This window comes from Podarcis filfolensis (assembly GCF_964270895.1).
Source record: "Podarcis filfolensis genome assembly, chromosome: 16".
In the NCBI taxonomy this organism is placed as follows: Eukaryota; Metazoa; Chordata; class Lepidosauria; order Squamata; family Lacertidae; genus Podarcis; species Podarcis filfolensis.
The window spans coordinates 2,612,648-2,629,861 of record NC_139620.1 but is presented as its reverse complement, the minus strand read 5'-3'; the positions used below and the strand labels follow the sequence as shown (position 1 = coordinate 2,629,861).

General features: G+C 48.5%; 1 protein-coding gene across 3 annotated transcripts in view; it reads right to left on the bottom strand.

The window, feature by feature from the left end:
* Nucleotides 1–10,287, bottom strand: part of LOC310751694 (semaphorin-7A-like) — a 29,125-nt gene extending 18,838 nt beyond the window's left edge. For 2 of the 3 annotated variants that reach the window (XM_083591186.1, XM_083591185.1), the window contains exons 1-2: nucleotides 9,851–10,286; nucleotides 994–1,133 (exon numbers count right to left, since the gene is read on the bottom strand). In XM_083591186.1, coding sequence (XP_083447312.1) covers nucleotides 994–1,133; nucleotides 9,851–9,935 — 225 coding nt within the window. In that variant the 5' untranslated portion in view covers nucleotides 9,936–10,286. Of the gene's footprint in view, nucleotides 1–993; nucleotides 1,134–9,850 lie in introns of all 3 variants that reach the window. The other variant, XM_083591184.1, reaches the window with a different exon arrangement.
* Nucleotides 10,288–17,214: the final 6,927 nt, after the last annotated feature.

Here is a 17,214-nt window from a genome sequence, read left to right as displayed (position 1 = left end):
GGTGACTGGGAGGAGACCACATAACACCTGAAAGACCGACATTGGCTCCCAGTACGTTTCCAAGCGCAATTCAAAGTGTTGGGGTTGACCTTTAAAGCCCTAAATGGCCCAGTATACCTGAAGGAGCATCTCCACCCCCATCCTTCACCCTGGACACCGAGGTCCAGCTCCGAGGGCCTGCTGGTGGTTCCCTCCCTGCGAGAAGCCAAGTTACAGGGAACCAGGCAGAGGGCCTTCTCTGTGGAACACGCTCCCCATCAGATGTCAAGGAAATAAATAACTATCTGACGTTTAGAAGACATCTGAAGGCAGCCCTGTTTAGGGAAGTTTTTAATGACTGACGTTTTCATGTATTTTTAATATTTTGTTGGAAGCCACCCAGAGTGGCTGGGGAAAGCCAGGCAGATGGGTGGGGTATAAATAATAAATAAAAATAAATAAGTAATTATCTACAATGACTGGGAACATCTCTCCAGGGTTTCGGAAAAGGGAGATTCCCAGCCCTGCCTGGGGAAGCCAGGGTTTGAACTTGTGACGTTCTGCAACCAAAGCAAGAACTCTACAGTTGAGCTACCGGTGCATCCCTTCCCTGGTTGTTCATTTCAGCACCACGGACACCTCCTAGGGAGAAACGTGCTCCCTAGTAACCCAAGCCCTTCTGAGCCTTGACCTCAGAACATACAGAGCTTTGGTGGATCAGGCCAATGGCCCGTCTCGTCCAGCATCCTGTTCTCACAGTGGCCAGCCAGCTGCCCCAAAGGGAAACCAGGATTCGAACTCAAGAGCAACTCTTCCCTAGCTGCAGTTTTCCAGCAACTGGCATTAGAAACATCACTGCTTCCAGAGCCCAGCGATCAGGCCTAGCAGCCACCAATGCGCCTCTCCTCCATGAATTTGTGTAACCCTCTTTTAAAACCATTCCGATTGCTGGCAATCTGTTCCTCCGGTGGAAGCGAGTTCCACAGATTAACTGCGCCACCTGAAGCTCTGTACCTCTTTCGGAGTGACTTCGGAGTCCGTAAACGTCAAGAGCAACAGCTTCCCCCGGCCTCCGACGAGGACTTGGTTGGAGCCGGGCTCGTGGAACATGGCCGCCGGTCTCTCACGTTCACCGAAATTGAACCTCTGGGCATCTGAAAGGAGAGGGGGTCGTATTGGTCTTTGTTGGAGATGCGGTGGAGAAATAGGAACAACAATACAGTGGTACCTCGGGTTACAGATGCTTCAGGTTACATACGCTTCAGGTTACAGACTCCGCTAACCCAGAAATAGTGCTTCAGGTTAAGAACTTTGCTTCAGGATGAGAACAGAAATCGTGCTCCAGCGGCGCAGCAGCAGAGGGAGGCCCCATTAGCTAAAGTGGTGCTTCAAGTTAAGAACAGTTTCAGGTTAAGAACGGACCTCCAGAACGAATTAAGTACTTAACCCGAGGTACCACTGTATAGGGCTGCTTTCAGATGTCTTCTAAAGGTTGTATAATTACAGTGGTACCTCGGGTTAAGAACTTAATTCGTTCTGGAGGTCCGTTCTTAACCTGAAACTGTTCTTAACCGAATTAAGTACTTAACCTGAAGTACCACTGTACATATGTGGTGGAGGTGTGAGTGATCATAAAGTTATTATTTAGTGACTTTCAGAGATTTATAAGATTTCTGATTATTCGGTTTCAGTGTTCCTACAGAGCAGGCTTCGGAGATCTTTGCGACTTGCCGGAGAGACTCTCCCACGAACCTCAGCAACCTGCTGGGCGTGCAAGGGATAAAGCCGTCTTTCGAAATGTTAACGTCCTGTCCGCACCAGCACGGCGGTTTGGAGCCTGAATGGATCTGGGCCCTGAGGTCTCCTTGGAGGTAGGGGGCGTGCTGTAGAGGAGCTGTATGATTGCATAGAGGGAAGATTTGCCTTCTCTGTGGCCCCCAAATAGGCTGCTGAGAAGGGATCATGGCCCTCAGACTGGAAAAAAGGTTCTGCTTTCTCTCTTCGGAGAGAGAAAACGGGAACTGGCTTCCACTTAAGCGCGCGTACAATGGAACAAGCTCCATTCTGCTGCCTCATCTGTCCAGAGAGCTCCTCTTCCACGGCGGCGATATTAATGCGGTTAATGCATAATACATGGGCTTAAAAAATAAAATCAGGAGGGGAAAGGGTAGAGGAGAACACTGAACAGTGGGTGGTGGCGCAGAAACCAAGAGCGTCTGTGGGCTCTTTACAAAAATATAGAATTAAAAATAAACCTGCCCTGTTTTAATTACACCCCGTGAGCAGGGCTGGAGAATAGGACCTGGAGGGCCACCCTTGGCTCTGAACCTGAAATTCCCCATCATGGATTGATCGTATATCTTATCCACCCATCTATGGCAGGCATCCCCCAAACTCAGCCCTCCAGCTGTTTTGGGACTACAACTCCCATCATCCCTGACTGCTGGTCCTGTTAGCTAGGGATGATGGGAGTTGTAGTCCCAAAACAGCTGGAGGGCCGAGTTTGCCTATGCCTGGTTTAGGGTGTGGTTGTTTGTTTGTGTTTGGCTGTGGTGAATTTTATTTTCATGTGTGAGCAGGGTGTGTGTTTTGGATCAGGATAGCCATATTGATTCGTACGCCGTTGGTGGATTCTTGCCGTTGTCTTGTATGTACAAAATACTACTCCAGGCACCCCGAAACTTGGCCCGCCAGCTGTTTTGGGACTACAACTCCCATCATCCCGACCGCTGCTCCTGTTAGCTAGGGATGATGGGAGTTGTAGTCCCAAAACAGCTGGAGAGCCGAGTTTGGGTGTGCCTGATCTATGGTGCCCATTGGGGCAGGTTGGGTGGAAGGCAAGGAGCCCGGCAGTAGGTGGCGCCAGAGAGCCAATGGCAGGCAGGAACTCACTAATTCTAGTTTTGCATCTCTCCTCCTCCTTCTGAAAAGTGCAATGCTGGGGGAGATGAGGAGGAGGAGGAGGAAGGCCCCTAATGGTTCCTCTCCCCCGGACCGGTTGTGAGCAGGCCGGCCGGTAGGGAGCTGCCTGAGAGCAGAGTGAGGCCAGTGGGACCCTGCGCCGTTCACCCTGATGGACCAGCCTCTCCACTGGCATACTCAGAACATCCTTTCCAAGTCCCTAGCAAACTGCCCTGCTCAACATTTAAATGAGGGGTTCCCCAAAGTCAGTGGTAGCGCCCCCTGGAGGGTGGTGAAATTACCTAGGGGGTGCCAAGAGGCGGTGGGGGGGGGCCACTGGGGGTGTAAATGACCACCAGACTCCGGAAAGCTGGCATCACCAGAACACGTTCATTGAATGAATTAATCTGAACAGTTTTGATTACATTTGCAATTAACCGTTACTGTTTCGAATGTGATCGTGTTTTTATCGTGCAAACTGCTATTCTGAATAATGCTTTTTTATAGGTGGAAAGGGACATTAGGGGTGGGTTGGCGCTGTGGGTTAAACCACAGAGCCTAGGGCTTGCCGATCAGAAGGTCGGCGGTTCGAATCCCCGCAATGACGGGGTGAGCTCCCATTGCTCGGTCCCTGCTCCTGCCCACCTAGCAATTCGAAAGCACGTCAAAGTGCAAGAAGATAAATAGGTACCACTCCGGCAGGAAGGTAAACGGCGTTTCCGTGCGCTGCTCTGGTTCGCCAGAAGCAGCTTAGTCATGCTGGCCACATGACCTGGAAGCTGTACACCGGCTCCCTCGGCCAGGAAAGCGAGATGAGCGCTCCAACCCCAGAGTCGGCCACGACTGGACTTAATGGTCAGGGGTCCCTTTACCTTTTTACCTTATGGAGCAAAGGTTTGGGGACCACTGATTCTTGCAATGCCGTGGTTTGGACTAGATCCTTCTGGATCCTTTCCAGGTCTGCAATTTTGCAATCCTATGCTTCAAACCTCCCTAGCTCCTTTGCCCTGTGCTAACATTGCAGAGACTCTTGAGAGTCCCATGGACTGCAAGGAGAACAAACCTCTCCATTCTGAAGGAAATCAGCCCTGAGTGCTCACTGGAAGGACAGATCCTGAAGCTGAGGCTCCAAGACTTTGGCCACCTCATGAGAAGAGAAGACTCCCTGGAAAAGACCCTGATGTTGGGAAAGATGGAGGGCGCAAGGAGAAGGGGACGATGGAGGACGAGATGGTTGGAGAGTGTTCTCGAAGCTACCAGCGTGAGTCTGACCAAACTGCGGGAGGCCGTGGAAGACAGGAGTGCCTGGTGTGCTCTGGTCCAGGGGGTCACGAAGAGGCAGACACGACTAAACAACTGAACAACAACATTGCAGTGGGGTTGAGGAGCGGGGAGAGCATTTATGGGGAAATTCCCCATAGGTCACTCTTGGCTAGAAACTGTCTGTCATCCGCAAATGGGGGCGTTGAACTGGGAAGCCAGAATGGGCATTCAAAGGGCAGGAAACCAAAGCATCCCACCTGGTCCCTGAGAGACTCTCTCTCTCTCTCTCTCTCTCTCTCTCTCTCTCTCTCTCTCTCTCTCTCTCTCTCTGTCTGTCTCTGTTGTTGCAGAAATGCTGGTTCAATCCACAGGCTGTCTTCTCTGGGGGCTTTCCCAACAATTGTGTCGTGATGAGGAGCAGCGTGCAATTTGGGTCTGCGAGGGGGAGCCCTGCGGGTGGCAACCGCGTATCGGAGAACGAATCTGGGGCGTTGTTTTTGTGTTCCCTGCCTCCCCTCCTCTCGGAGCTCGCAGCTCTCTTTTTATCCGCACTGCAGAGAGTGCCAAGTCTAGCCTGACCCAGTCTATAAAATCTCCTCCTCCTCTGTTTCTCTGCAAAAAAAAGCCTCCTGTTTTTGGAAGAGAGCGGCTGTCTTGCTGGCTCCCAGCCAGGCCCTGCAATCCAATCTCAGGCGTGGCACTGCCTCTGGTGCCAAGGGGAAAGAGATGCCCAGGTCCTTAGGTATGCCTGAAAGCAGCACTATCTGGTCTGGGAAACCTCCGAGTGTGCAGGGATCGCCTGAGGAGGTGCAGAGTGCCTTTCCTACCTTCTACAAAGCGTTGAGAAAAACCCGATGTGCAGAGATTCTCTGAGGATGTGCAGAGTGCATCTTTCTGCAGTAAAGGGGACAAACAGCTGCTTGGCCTCTTCAAAGGCCATTTTTTCCTACCTACTAGACATTGCTCAGATCCCAGGGGGCAGGATGGGGCAGTAGGGTCTAGACCCCAGTTGTGCCAGTTCCTAGATGGCTATGGATTTTGGAGGCATGATTTGGCAAAAGCCAGGAAAGCTGGGGGAGAGAGAGGCAGCATAGGGGGTTTTAACAGCTGTAGTTACCCATGAAGACCCCCATGGAGCCTCCAGATGCAGAGGCAGTCTACCTGTATCAATGCAACAGGAGAAGGCTGTTGCCATTGGGGCCTACCAGAGGGCTTCACAGGAGCGTCTGAATGGCCGTTGTGGGGAACTGGTCTAGACCAGACCCCCTCAGATGGACCCCGCTCCAGAGGGTTCTTCCTGCTAGCCGTGGTCGTTCAGAATGGAACCTCCATTTACAAAGGCAGTCTACTCCCTTCATTAGGGCACAGGGAGAGCCTCGCCTTGCAGCGTAAAGGAAGAGAGCTGGTGGTTTCAGACCTCATGTGTGGGCTTCCCTTCGTCTGACACATCGGGGCTGTCCTTATGTCCATCCCCGTCCCCCCAAAAGACCCCATGTGGTGTAGTCGCTGGAGTGTCAGACTAGGACCTGGGAGAGGCCGGGGTTCAAATCTCCACTTGTCCACTTGGGGGCCAGTCACTGCCTCTCAGCCTATCCTACCTCGCAGGACTGTTGTGGGCATTGAATGAGGAGGAGAACCACGTGCGCCACTTTGAGCTCCCTAGAGGAAAAAGGTGGAACATGAACGCAATAGCAAGAAATAAATAAAAGCCAAAGCGTTCTTGCATTCGAGGCCTTAGCCCCAGAATAAAACAAAACAACAACCCAGCCAGAGTGAAAATGTTGGGCAGGCCCCACGTCCAGCCTCTCACAGCAGCCAAATGCCCCCGGTTACCTAGAAGTCCAGATAGACTGCCTCTGGACCTGGAGGTTCCACAAGAACCCCAAAAGAGCCTGGTTGCTGGATCATACCCAGAGGGGCCCATCTAATCCAGCATCCTGTTTTCACAGCAGCCAACCAGGTGCCCCAATGAGAAGCCCCCCAGCAGGATCCGAGCGCAAGAACACCTCTGTCCGTTTGTGTTTCTCAGTGACTGGCCTCCAGAGTCCAACCGAGGACGGAGAACATAATCAGTGTGGATAGTAGCGAACGATAGGCTTCTCTTCCATGGATTTGTCTCGCCCCTCTATTAAAGGGTTGCTAAGCTGATTCATTCGCTGCCGAAATGGCCTATTTAGTGTCACGGGGCCCTCAGGAAGCTGGCCTTATGTCCTTGGTCTATCTAGCTTAGTATTGCCCACACTGACTGGCAGCGCCTCTCCGGGGTTTCAGACAGAGGGTCTCTCCCGGCTATTGAACCCGGGTCCGTCTGCAAGCGAAGCAGATCGCGCTAGCCGCTGAGCTGGGCCGCTTCTTTCCCCTAAAAACAACAACTAAGGTCCCAGTCCTCATGCTTGTGTAAAGAGGAACGCAGAGAGCAGCCTTGTGCAAGCCAGGTTCCATCCAGTTCAGTATTCCCTGCACTGACTGGTAGCAGCTCTTTGGGTTTTCAGAGGGAGAGGGGTGGCCATTGAAAGTGGGGCGAAGCAGATGTTCTGCCCCAGAGCCGCTGCTCTGCCCAACAACATCAAGATGGAAACTTCTTGATCTGCAGCTGGAAGATGCATTCGCCTCTCCAAATCACACATCTGTGAATCACAAGGGTGAGATAAGCCAAGAGGCCGTTTGCCACCCGCCCCAGATGTCTATGGGTCCAGGAAAAATTGTGGGGGTCTTGGATTAGGGATGTAGGAAACCCAGCTCCTCACAGATCAGGCTGTTTGTCTATCTGGAGCAGGCGTGTCAGCTCTGAGTGACGGCATCTTTCCAGGATCTGAGGCTGGGGGGAAACCAAATCCACTTTCATCTGCTAACCTGGTTTTTATTTTTATTTTTAAATCCCGGGGACTGAACTTGGACTCTTCTGCTGATGCTCTACCCCTGAACTACTGTTTCCCCAGCAAGTTCTGCTGAAATCATTCCGCAGAAGTGGAAGCCGATCTCACGATGACACAGCCCTCTCCCTTCTCTGAAATGAAAGAGACTCCTGCCTCTGAAGTTTAAATGCTTTTAATTGCGAATATGGATGTTTTCACGATTATAAAATGCACAGTACATTAGGAAGGTGTATGCGTCTTGAAAGGCGACAATGGCATTTCATAAACAAGCAATTCAGCTTCGGACACACCCTATATTTAGAGCCCAATGCTGGGAACTGTAGTTTAAGGGTGCAGGGAATTGCAGTTTGGTGAGCAGTCACCCACAGCTCCCAGGATTCCCGAGTGGTGGGAAGTCGTGTGATTTAAATTTAGGGTGTGGAGGTTGACTTCGTCCCACCCAATGGTGATGCTTAATCCTAGGATCACTCAGAGAAGCTCACAAACGAGTTTGGTCCCTAATTGTTTGCACTGCAGCATCCCTGATTGCCTATCACCACCGATTTACAGAGTTCAAAGCACTCATCACTACGTCTCATGATGTTCAGGCTCCTTCAGGCTTTTGCCACTGAGCTCATGGCTCAGTATAGGATCAGAGGAAGCTGCCTTATACCCAGACAGAGCTTCATTGAGCTCAGAAGTGCCTACACTGACTGGCAGCAGCTCTCCAGGGTTTCAGGCACGGGTGAAGGTGGGATCTTTCCAAGCCCTATCTAGAGATGCCAGGACTTGAACCCGGGACCTTCTGCAAGCCAGGCAGATGCCCTACCACCAAGTAATGTGCCTTCCCTGCTACAGACTAGCAAGGACCACACCTGAAAGCTGCAAAAGTGATTTAAGGAAGGCGTTCGCTCCAAATCTTCCAACCAACCCTAGATATGTTTTTAAAAAACCTGTCATTATCTTATGTAATATTTGAAGCATGTATGGAAGTGAAAGCTGGACCATAAAGAAGGCTGATCGCCGAAGAATTGATGCTTTTGAATTCTGGTGCTGGAGGAGACTCTTGAGAGTCCCATGGACTGCAAGAAGATCCAACCTCTCCATTCTGAAGGAAATCAGCCCTGAGTGCTCACTGGAAGGACAGATCCTGAAGCTGAGGTTCCAAGACTTTGGCCACTTCATGAGAAGAGAAGACTCCCTGGAAAAGACCCTGATGTTGGGAAAGATGGAGGGCGCAAGGAGAAGGGGACGACAGAGGACGAGATGGTGGGACATTGTTCTCGAAGCTACCAGCATGAGTTTGACCCAACTGCAGGAGGCAGTGGAAGACAGGAGTGCCTGGCGTGTTCTGGTCCAGGGGGGCACAAAGAGTTGGGCACAACTAATCAACTAAACAACAACAACAATATTTGAAGCCTGTTGGGCCTCCCTCTCCGTGCTGCTTCGGAAAACCAGGATTCTAGCTGCTCAGATAGACTGCGGCTGCTCAGGAAGCTCCGGTGCAAAAGGAAAACCCCCCCACCCAGTGCTGTCTAGTGACACAGGCACATCGCCAGCCTTCCATCTCTGATCTGGCAGCGGGATTATCTGCCTGGAAGCCACATCTGTCCCCCTCCCCAGACATCTGCATTGCACGGCAAGCAAGATTTGGTTCCAGCGAGAAAGATGTGCACTGCCAGGTCTGGCAAAACAAAACGTCTTGACCCAAAGGAACGGGCAGATTGTATTATAATTGCCTTGGGAGGGGTGTGCTTGGAATGCACTTTGCTGTGTCAGGCTGTAGCCAGCAAAAGAAGGATAATAATAATAATAATAATAATAATAATAATAATAATAATATTTGCCTTTGCTGCCCTACCCTGTGACCTGACTGCTTTCCTTGGAAGTTGCCGGCTGGCTTCATTCAAAAGAGACTTTTGTCTGGCAACAGGGCGTGGGGTATCGAAGTTCTGAGTCGGCTTGTTGGCAGGACACTTGCCTGGCATGCAGAAGGCATGCAGTCCCCAGAGGCATCATCCCCCGGCAGGGCTGGGAAAGACTTCTGGTCTGGAACCCGGGAGAGCAGCTGCCAGTCAGTGTTGGCCATGCTGCGCTCCAGAGACCAATGAGCCTGTCTTGGTAAAAGGCAGCTTCTCATGTGTTGTCTCCGGCGCTAGGCGTCCTCAGAGTGGACCCAACGAAACCAATCCTTTCAATGGGTCTACTCTGAGTAGATGGGGGTGCCCATCCTGCCCACAAGTGAAATCCCTCCCTGTCAGACTTGAGATCGAGAGATGAAAACAAGCAGCTTGGTCGGCTCAGAGTGACTGAGCCAGACCTGGTCCTCTCCAAAATGTGCTTAATGATAAACAGGTTTCCGTGGCAACCGCCTCCTCCTCCTCCAACATGCCTCTGTGCAAAAGGAATGCATAACATCTTAGGTTATATATCTGTTTTTCTACCGAGTATCTCAAAGCTGGGTTGGGGGGACGACACCCACAAATGGACCCTGACCATGAAAGGATCAACAGACCCCCAATTTTCAGGCTGGTGGGGTGAGCCCCTCCTGACTCCCCAACAAACGCAGAGTGACCACCTAGGATGTCCTGAACTCCTCTCTGCAAATCTGCAAATAGTTTCTCATGCAGAAAGATGAACAGAGGCAATTCTAACCTGTTCTTATTTCCAATCTCCCGCAACTACCATGCATTAAATAAATTTAAAAGCTATTATATATACACCCCCCTTTTCTTTGAGGGGAGGGAATGTTTCTGGTTAGATCATCTAAGATGAATGCAAGATTGGCTTTTTTTTTTAAAAAAAAGAAATTGCAAACACTATTATAATAAAAAAATAGTCGTCTCACAAACCTTGCAGATTGAGCTTCAGCCTGGGCACCTTTTGGGAGGAGGCGAGGCAGAGGATGGAGAGCAGGTAAAAACAGAGGCCTCTCATCTTTGTTTGGAAGGGGGTTGCCTGTGTGGGGAGGAAGAGAGAATGTCTGCTTCCCAAGGATGGATGTCTGCAGCAAGGAAAACTCCACAGGCGCTGTTTTTCCTCTGGCTTCTGTCAAGAGCTGAGTGCACTCCTCCTCCCAGCTCTCGCTATCCTAATTTATAGCCCCTTCAAAATAAATAAATAACTACATCCCCACCAACCCGGCAGAGGAGAAACAAACGTCAGCATAGCTTCCTCGAGGAGAGAGAGGGGGAGAACCATGACCAACCATCACTGTCTGCCCTGCCCCTTGTTTTAAGTCGCAGGCGAAAGAGAACTGCACAGCAAAGAGATTTGCAAGGTGGCGGAAGGAAAATGGGGAGAAATCCAATTTGGTCGCTCAGGGAATGTCCCTGCAGGGAAATGGCCAGCTCAGAAAGGGGTGGGAGGCTTTCAGAGCCGGCTCTGTTGTTGAGTGATGGGCAGAGGTGGCCCTTAGTGCATGGCTTACAATGGACACCTTGTCAGTCAGTCGGTCAGTTTTATTGCACATAGCCAAAGGCTGCTGCAATGTACAATATCCTGGCTATTTTCAATGACGGTTAATTAATTAAAGACTCCCTGCTTTAATGACACAAAGGGGGAAGAGTGAAGGGGTTGTGTTCATGGGATAAACGCTCATTTATGTATCAGTTTATATATCAGTGGGGCTGTGGGTTAAACCACTGAGCCTAGGACTTGCTGATCAGAAGGTCGGCGGTTCAAATCCCCGCGACAAGGTGAGCTCCCGTTGCTCGGTCCCTGCTCCTGCCAACCTAGCAGTTCAAAAGCACGTCAAGGTGCAAATAGATAAATAGGTACCACTCCAGTGGGAAGGTAAACGGCGTTTCCATGCACTGCTCTGGTTCGCCAGAAATGGCTTAGTCCTGCTGGCCACATGACCCGGAAGCTGTACGCCGGCTCCCTCGGCCAACAAAGCGAGATGAGCGCCGCAACCCCAGAGTCGGCCACGACTGGACCTAACAGTCAGGGGTCCCTTTACCTTTACCTTTATATATCAGTTACTACTTGGAGTGAGCTGGTTGACATGACAATAAGCCAAACCATGCCTTAGAGAGTTCCTGGAGAGAAAACTGACAGCTGTCCTTCTCTGGTGCTGCTGCTGCTGCTCTGAGCATGCCATGATTTAGTGTGTCGTCTCAGCCCAGGTTCATGGTTTGTCTCCTCTAGGCAAACCATGAGCTGGAAACTTAAGAAGAAGCACTGAGTGTTTTGCCTGGACTGCAATGGCAGCAATCTCTCTGAAAACCTTCATGCTTACTTTGGAAAGCCTTACTTTGGAGAGCATGCGCCTGCCCCTTTAACAGCCCAGCAGCCGAGTCCCATACGAGCTTCAGCCTCTGGACAGTCTTCAAGGGTAGCCCCACATACAGCACATTACAGCAGTCCAAGCAGGAGGTCATCAGAGCACGGGCAACTGAAGCCAGGGAGATCAGCCTACCAGACATTTAGAAAGTTAATGCAGGTCTTCACCTGCTTTTAAATCTATTGTTATTTCCTAAGGGCTTTCACTCCTGCTGTTAATTTTCCCTAGCGGCAAATCTTATTGCTTTATCTTTTTTTTTTTTTGCATTGAGGTTTTTTTTTTAATACGTATATAAACAACCCAGCGGCGTATAAGCTTTATGAAATAAATAAATAAAACGTGGACACTCTGTTCCGTTAGCACAGGTATAAGTGCTCCCAGGACACCAATGATTGGCGTGTCCTGGCTCAGAACAAGATAATAAAAATTTCCCACGCAGGGCAAGTAGGGAGCTTTTGTACAGTAGTTGCATAAGTGAACACAGTGCTTTTTCTTCTCCCCTAAAAAAAAGTTTAGGGGTACTCTCACTTCCCTACTCCTATTGAAATACTGCCCTCCGATGAGGCCAAACTTAGATTCACAAAATGTTTAGGGGTGTGCGTACCCCTGCGTCCCCACAAGGAAAAAAAGCACTGAGTGGACATAACAAGCGTCTGGCCGTTCAGTCAGATTAAAGGCAGGCTCCTAGAGTGCATTGTCCTTTTCTCAAAACAGATTCCTCCACGGGGAGCCTGCAAGCAGCACCCCAAGACAAGATCTCTCTCTCCCCTCCTGTGGTTTCCAGCAACCAATATTCAGAATGCTGGAGGAGACTCTGGAGAGTCCCATGGACTGCAAGAAGATCAAACCTCTCCATCCTTAAGGAAATCAGCCCTGAGTGCTCACTGGAAGGGCAGATCCTGAAGCTGAGGCTCCAAGACTTTGGCCACCTCCTGAGAAGAGAAGACTCCCTGGAAAAGACCCTGATGTTGGGAAAGATGGAGGGCACAAGGAGAAGGGGATGACAGAGGACGAGATGGTGGGACAGTGTTCTCGAAGCTACCAGCATGAGTTTGACCAAACTGCGGGAGGCAGTGGAAGACAGGAGTGCCTGGCGTGCTCTGGTCCAGGGGGTCACGTAGAGGCGGACACGACTAAACGACTAAACAACAACAACAACGATGTTCAGAAGCATTTCTGCCTGCACCTGCGGAGGCTGAACAGCCATCGTGCCATCAAAAGCCCTCTTCTCCAAGAATACTCTTTTATTTTTTTATTATAATTTTTTATTGATTTTTTAACATATCAGTCCCAACAGTCATACAACATATCTTCTCATCTTATACAATGTTTTAGACTTCCGTCAACACCTCTGATGATTTTCCGTTCTTTATCACTTATTCTGCATTTCTTAATTTTTATATTGCATTTAGTTGTCCTTAATTCTTTTCATAGTCTTTCTTGTAATATTTCAAGAAAACCCACCTTACACAACTTCTTGCAGTCCTACTAGCATAATCTGTTCATCACAATTACTTTTCAGATAGTTCATATATTTACTCCAGTCCTCTAAGAATCTCTGATCCCGCAGGTTTCAAATCCTTCCTGTTAATTTATCTAATTCTGCATAGTCCATCAATTTCATCCTCCATTCTTCTTTCGTCGGTAGTTCTTCTTGCTTCCATTTTTGTGCCAATAATATTCTTGCATATAAAAACAGCTTACAACCCCATCTGTCAATATCATCTCCTACAATGCCACCAAGAATTCTCTTTTAAAGCCATCACTGCCTCATGTGGCAGGGAGTTCCATAGTCCAGCTATGAAGGACTGTGCTGGATCTTCGCTTTGCTGAATGTCCACATTCCCTAGTCTTATGAGAGAGGAGGAAGAGCTTTCCTCCGCCTGCTTCCTCCAGGTCAAGCATCATTTTGTAAACTCCCCTTATGTTTTTTTTTTTAATCGCTTTTCCTATGTGTAGAATAATACATGACCAAAAGATGCTCCAACAAGAATTTGTTGATATGTATAGACAGATTTCACAAAGTTTATCTGCTAAGCTAAGCAGATTAATAATAATAATAATAATAATAATAATAGTAATAATAATAATTTTTTATTTATATCCCGCCCTCCCCAGCCAAAGCCAGGCTCAGGGTGGCTAACAACAATAAAATAATACATCATTCTAAAATCATTTAATTATAAAATTAATTCAAATCAAATTGATGGCAACCATTGGGCTAGAGTTCTGTGAAGATTGAATGTTTAATTATTAAGATACAAAATTACAATCTCAATAATAAACTTACAAAATAATAACAAGGTCAGGTGAAGACACAGGGCAAGAAATAAGAAATGGATAAATGCTGGTACATAATGAAATGTGAAAGTGTGGATTTACAAATATAATGTATATGTGTCAACATGTAAAGATTTCATATATGTATTGCAACATTAATAATAAATAAATCAAGTGCAAAAAATAAATAAATCGCTTTTCCTCCAAAGTAAAAAAAAAATCCCAGAGGCTTTTACTCACAGGGGAGACGCTCCACCCCCTTGACCCTGTGGGTCGAATTCCCCGCCGGAGGCGAAATGAAGCCTTTGGTGAGCTCTCCTTCCAAAGGAATCGCAGGACTGGAAGGGAACCCCTGAGGTCATCCATCCCAACCCCGCCCCTTCAATGCGGGAAGTCGGACCTGATATCTCTCTCTCTCTGCCCGCTGGAGTCTCGCCAGAGGAGAGGAAGCATCGCACCAGTTGGAGAGCGAAGATGCTCTTCTGGCACAGCTTGAACTAAAAAGGGAAAGCATTTTAAGATCAATTGGGGGGGGGCGTGCGAAACAGGAGGCAGCGGAGCCGGCAGGACATCCATTTAGTATTGCCCATCACAAGCAGAAAGCCTCCGGCCTCCTCTATCTCCTCCTCCCAAAGCATCTCTATTCCTGGTGCCTGAAACCTTAATCGCTTCTGGGAACAGCAGGTTGGGTACCAACATCAGCACCACCGTCTCTGATGCGGCGCCCTCTTCTGGTCGCGCCTGGGCTCTGCAGCCGCCTGGCGCACCCAAAATGAAGAAATAAAATCCCACGTTGCTGTGTCACGCGTCTTTAAAGGGAGCCGGAGGGGGGAAGCGCTTCTTTTATTTATTTCCTTAACGCGTGCGTAAAAAAGGGCTTTGCATCCGAGATCAAACTGCCCATCTTCCCCGCCCTCCCCAGCAATAAGGTGGGCAGGTAAGCGCTAGTGCTCAGAGTAGACCCATTGAAATGAATGGATCTAAGTCATGTCCGGTTTTTTTGCGTGCGGGTGTGTGTGACTATGCAAAAATATGCACGCTGTATTCAGAATTTTTTTTTTTTAATTTTCAAAGATCTTTATTGAAACTTAACATATATACATAATAACCAGAATTCCCAATGATTCCCTCACATAAAATATAATACCTAAATTACAACAGCTGCATAATTATACACTTAATTATAAAACCCACCTCCCACCCTCTACTTCCCTCCACAGCAATTCAACTTCTTTATATTTCTTTCTACCTTTTCCCCTTGCATTCTATAATAAATTATTTTTGTTAAATTCTGATTTTTCCTTCCTTCTTTCTTTCTTTTGTTATTGCTTACATTTTTTTTATTCTAAGCCTATTAACATGTCAATTTTAGAACAAAATGTATTAGGTTGTATTCAGAATTAAGCTGCCCCTCTCTCCTCTCTTAAACAGTGTGCGCTGTGCTCAGGGCAAAAGCTACTCAGAGGAGACCCATTGAAATGGATGGACCAGAGTTATCTGGTTTGCTCTGAGTGGAATTAATGTCAGATAACACAACCCCATAATTTTGCAAAGCGTTTGCTGGAGTGATTTACAGAAATGCCTGAAAATTATGAGCAATGTTACATCAGCACAGCTTTCAGTCAACAGGGATCTGCCATTTTTGGCACCGGAATTCCTTTTGATTTCTGGTCGCTATGGGTACTTGGAATAAATTTCCCCACAAAATGACAGAGGGCAAGGCGGATCTGTTGCTGAGCTACATTGCTTCAGCCCAGATGGGTGTTATTTCTTCGGGAGAACAGCCCAGTCACTCTGGGCTTAAGGCGTCCCAAATAGGTGTTCCCTGATTCCTTTTAGTATGTCCCCACAAATTTTGTTGTTTAGTCGTGTCTGACTCTTTGTGACCCCCTGGACCAGAGCACGCCAGGTACTCCTGTCTTCCACTGCCTCCCGCAGTTTGGTCAAACTCATGCTGGTAGCTTCCAGAACACTGTCCCACCATCTCGTCCTCTGTCGTCCCCTTCTCCTTGTCTTTGCCCTCCATCTTTCCCAACATCAGGGTCTTTTCCAGGGAGTCTTCTCTTCTCATGAGGTGGCCAAAGTATTGGAGCCTCAGCTTCAGGATCTGTCCTTCCAGTGAGCACTCAGGGCTGATTTCCTTCAGAATGGATCGGTTTGATCTTCTTGCAGTCCATGGGACTCTCCAGAGTCTCCTCCAGCACCAGAATTCAAAAGCATCCATTCTTTGGCCATCAGCCTTCTTTATGGTCCAGCTCTCACTTCCATACATCACTACGGGGAAAACCAGAGCTTGAACTATACGGACCTTTGTTGGCAAGGTGATGTATCTGCTTTTTAAGATGCTGTCCAGGTTTGTCATTGCTTTTCTCCCAAGAAGCAGGCGTCTTTTAATTTCATGACTGCTGTCACCATCTGCAGTGATCACGGAGCCCAAGAAAGTAAAATCTCTCACTGCCTCCATTTCTTCCCCTTCTATTTGCCAGGAGGTGATGGGACCAGTGGCCATGATCTTCCACAAATTTACATATACTAATTTATTGCAGCTAAGAACCTTGTGCTTGAGTTTGCTTTCTTTCTCTTCCCTCCCAATCCATTTTCCTTTGGTTCTGTGCCTTAACAAAAATATCAGGGGTGGGGAACTTCTTTTAACCTGAGGGCCAGATCCAAAACCAGTCCACCTACTGTGAGTCTTCTTTTTTAAAAAAGCAGATGGGCAGGGCCCCTATGACACCTGGTGATTCAAAGTTCATGCTAGGGAACAGGCAAAGGGTTGATCTTAGCGCTTGAGCAGCCTCTCGCCTCTCTTTAAAGGAAGCTTGTGGAAATCCCCTTTATGGCACAAGGTGTCCCACTACTCTGCATTTTGCCATTCTACACACAAGGTCTCTGGAGCAGCTAGGGAATCCTAGTTCAAGTTCAACTTGCCCCAAAAGGTACTGATCCCAGTTCACGTTCGACCCTTTACGAAACAGACTAGTTAAGTTCCTAGTTCAATTTGAGCTCCTTTCAAATGCCTCTGGGCTAAATTTCTTTCCAGCATTCAAAGCATTGCAGGCTGCTCTGCTGAACTATGAAGTAGACTTAAGAATGCTAAGAAAACATCAACACACACACAGCAGTGGAATGTAAATGACTCACTTTATTTCCTTCCTACACTTATGATCTTAAAGGCCTAGAGTCCAGAAATTACAGAAGAACTCAAAGGTGACTGTTATAAGTTTGTGGGGTGAGTGGGCTTGTTGTTGTTGTTGTTTAGTCGTTTAGTCGTGTCCGCCTCCTCGTGACCCCCTGGACCAGAGCACGCCAGGCACTCCTGTCTTCCACTGCCTCCCGCAGTTTGGTCAAACTCATGTTGGTAGCTTCGAGAACCACCATCTCGTCCTCTGCCGTCCCCTTCTCCTTGTGCCCTCCATCTTTCCCAACATCAGGGTCTTTTCCAGGGAGTCTTCTCTTCGCATGAGGTGGCCAAAGTCTTGGAGCCTCAGCTTCAGGATCAGTGAGCACTCAGGGCTGATTTCCTTAGGAATGGAGAGGTTTGATCTTCTTGCAGTCCATGGGACTCTCCAGAGTCTCTTCCAGCACCAGAATTCAAAAGCATCCATTCTTCGGCGATCAGCCTTCTTGATGGTCCAGCTCTCACTTCCATAC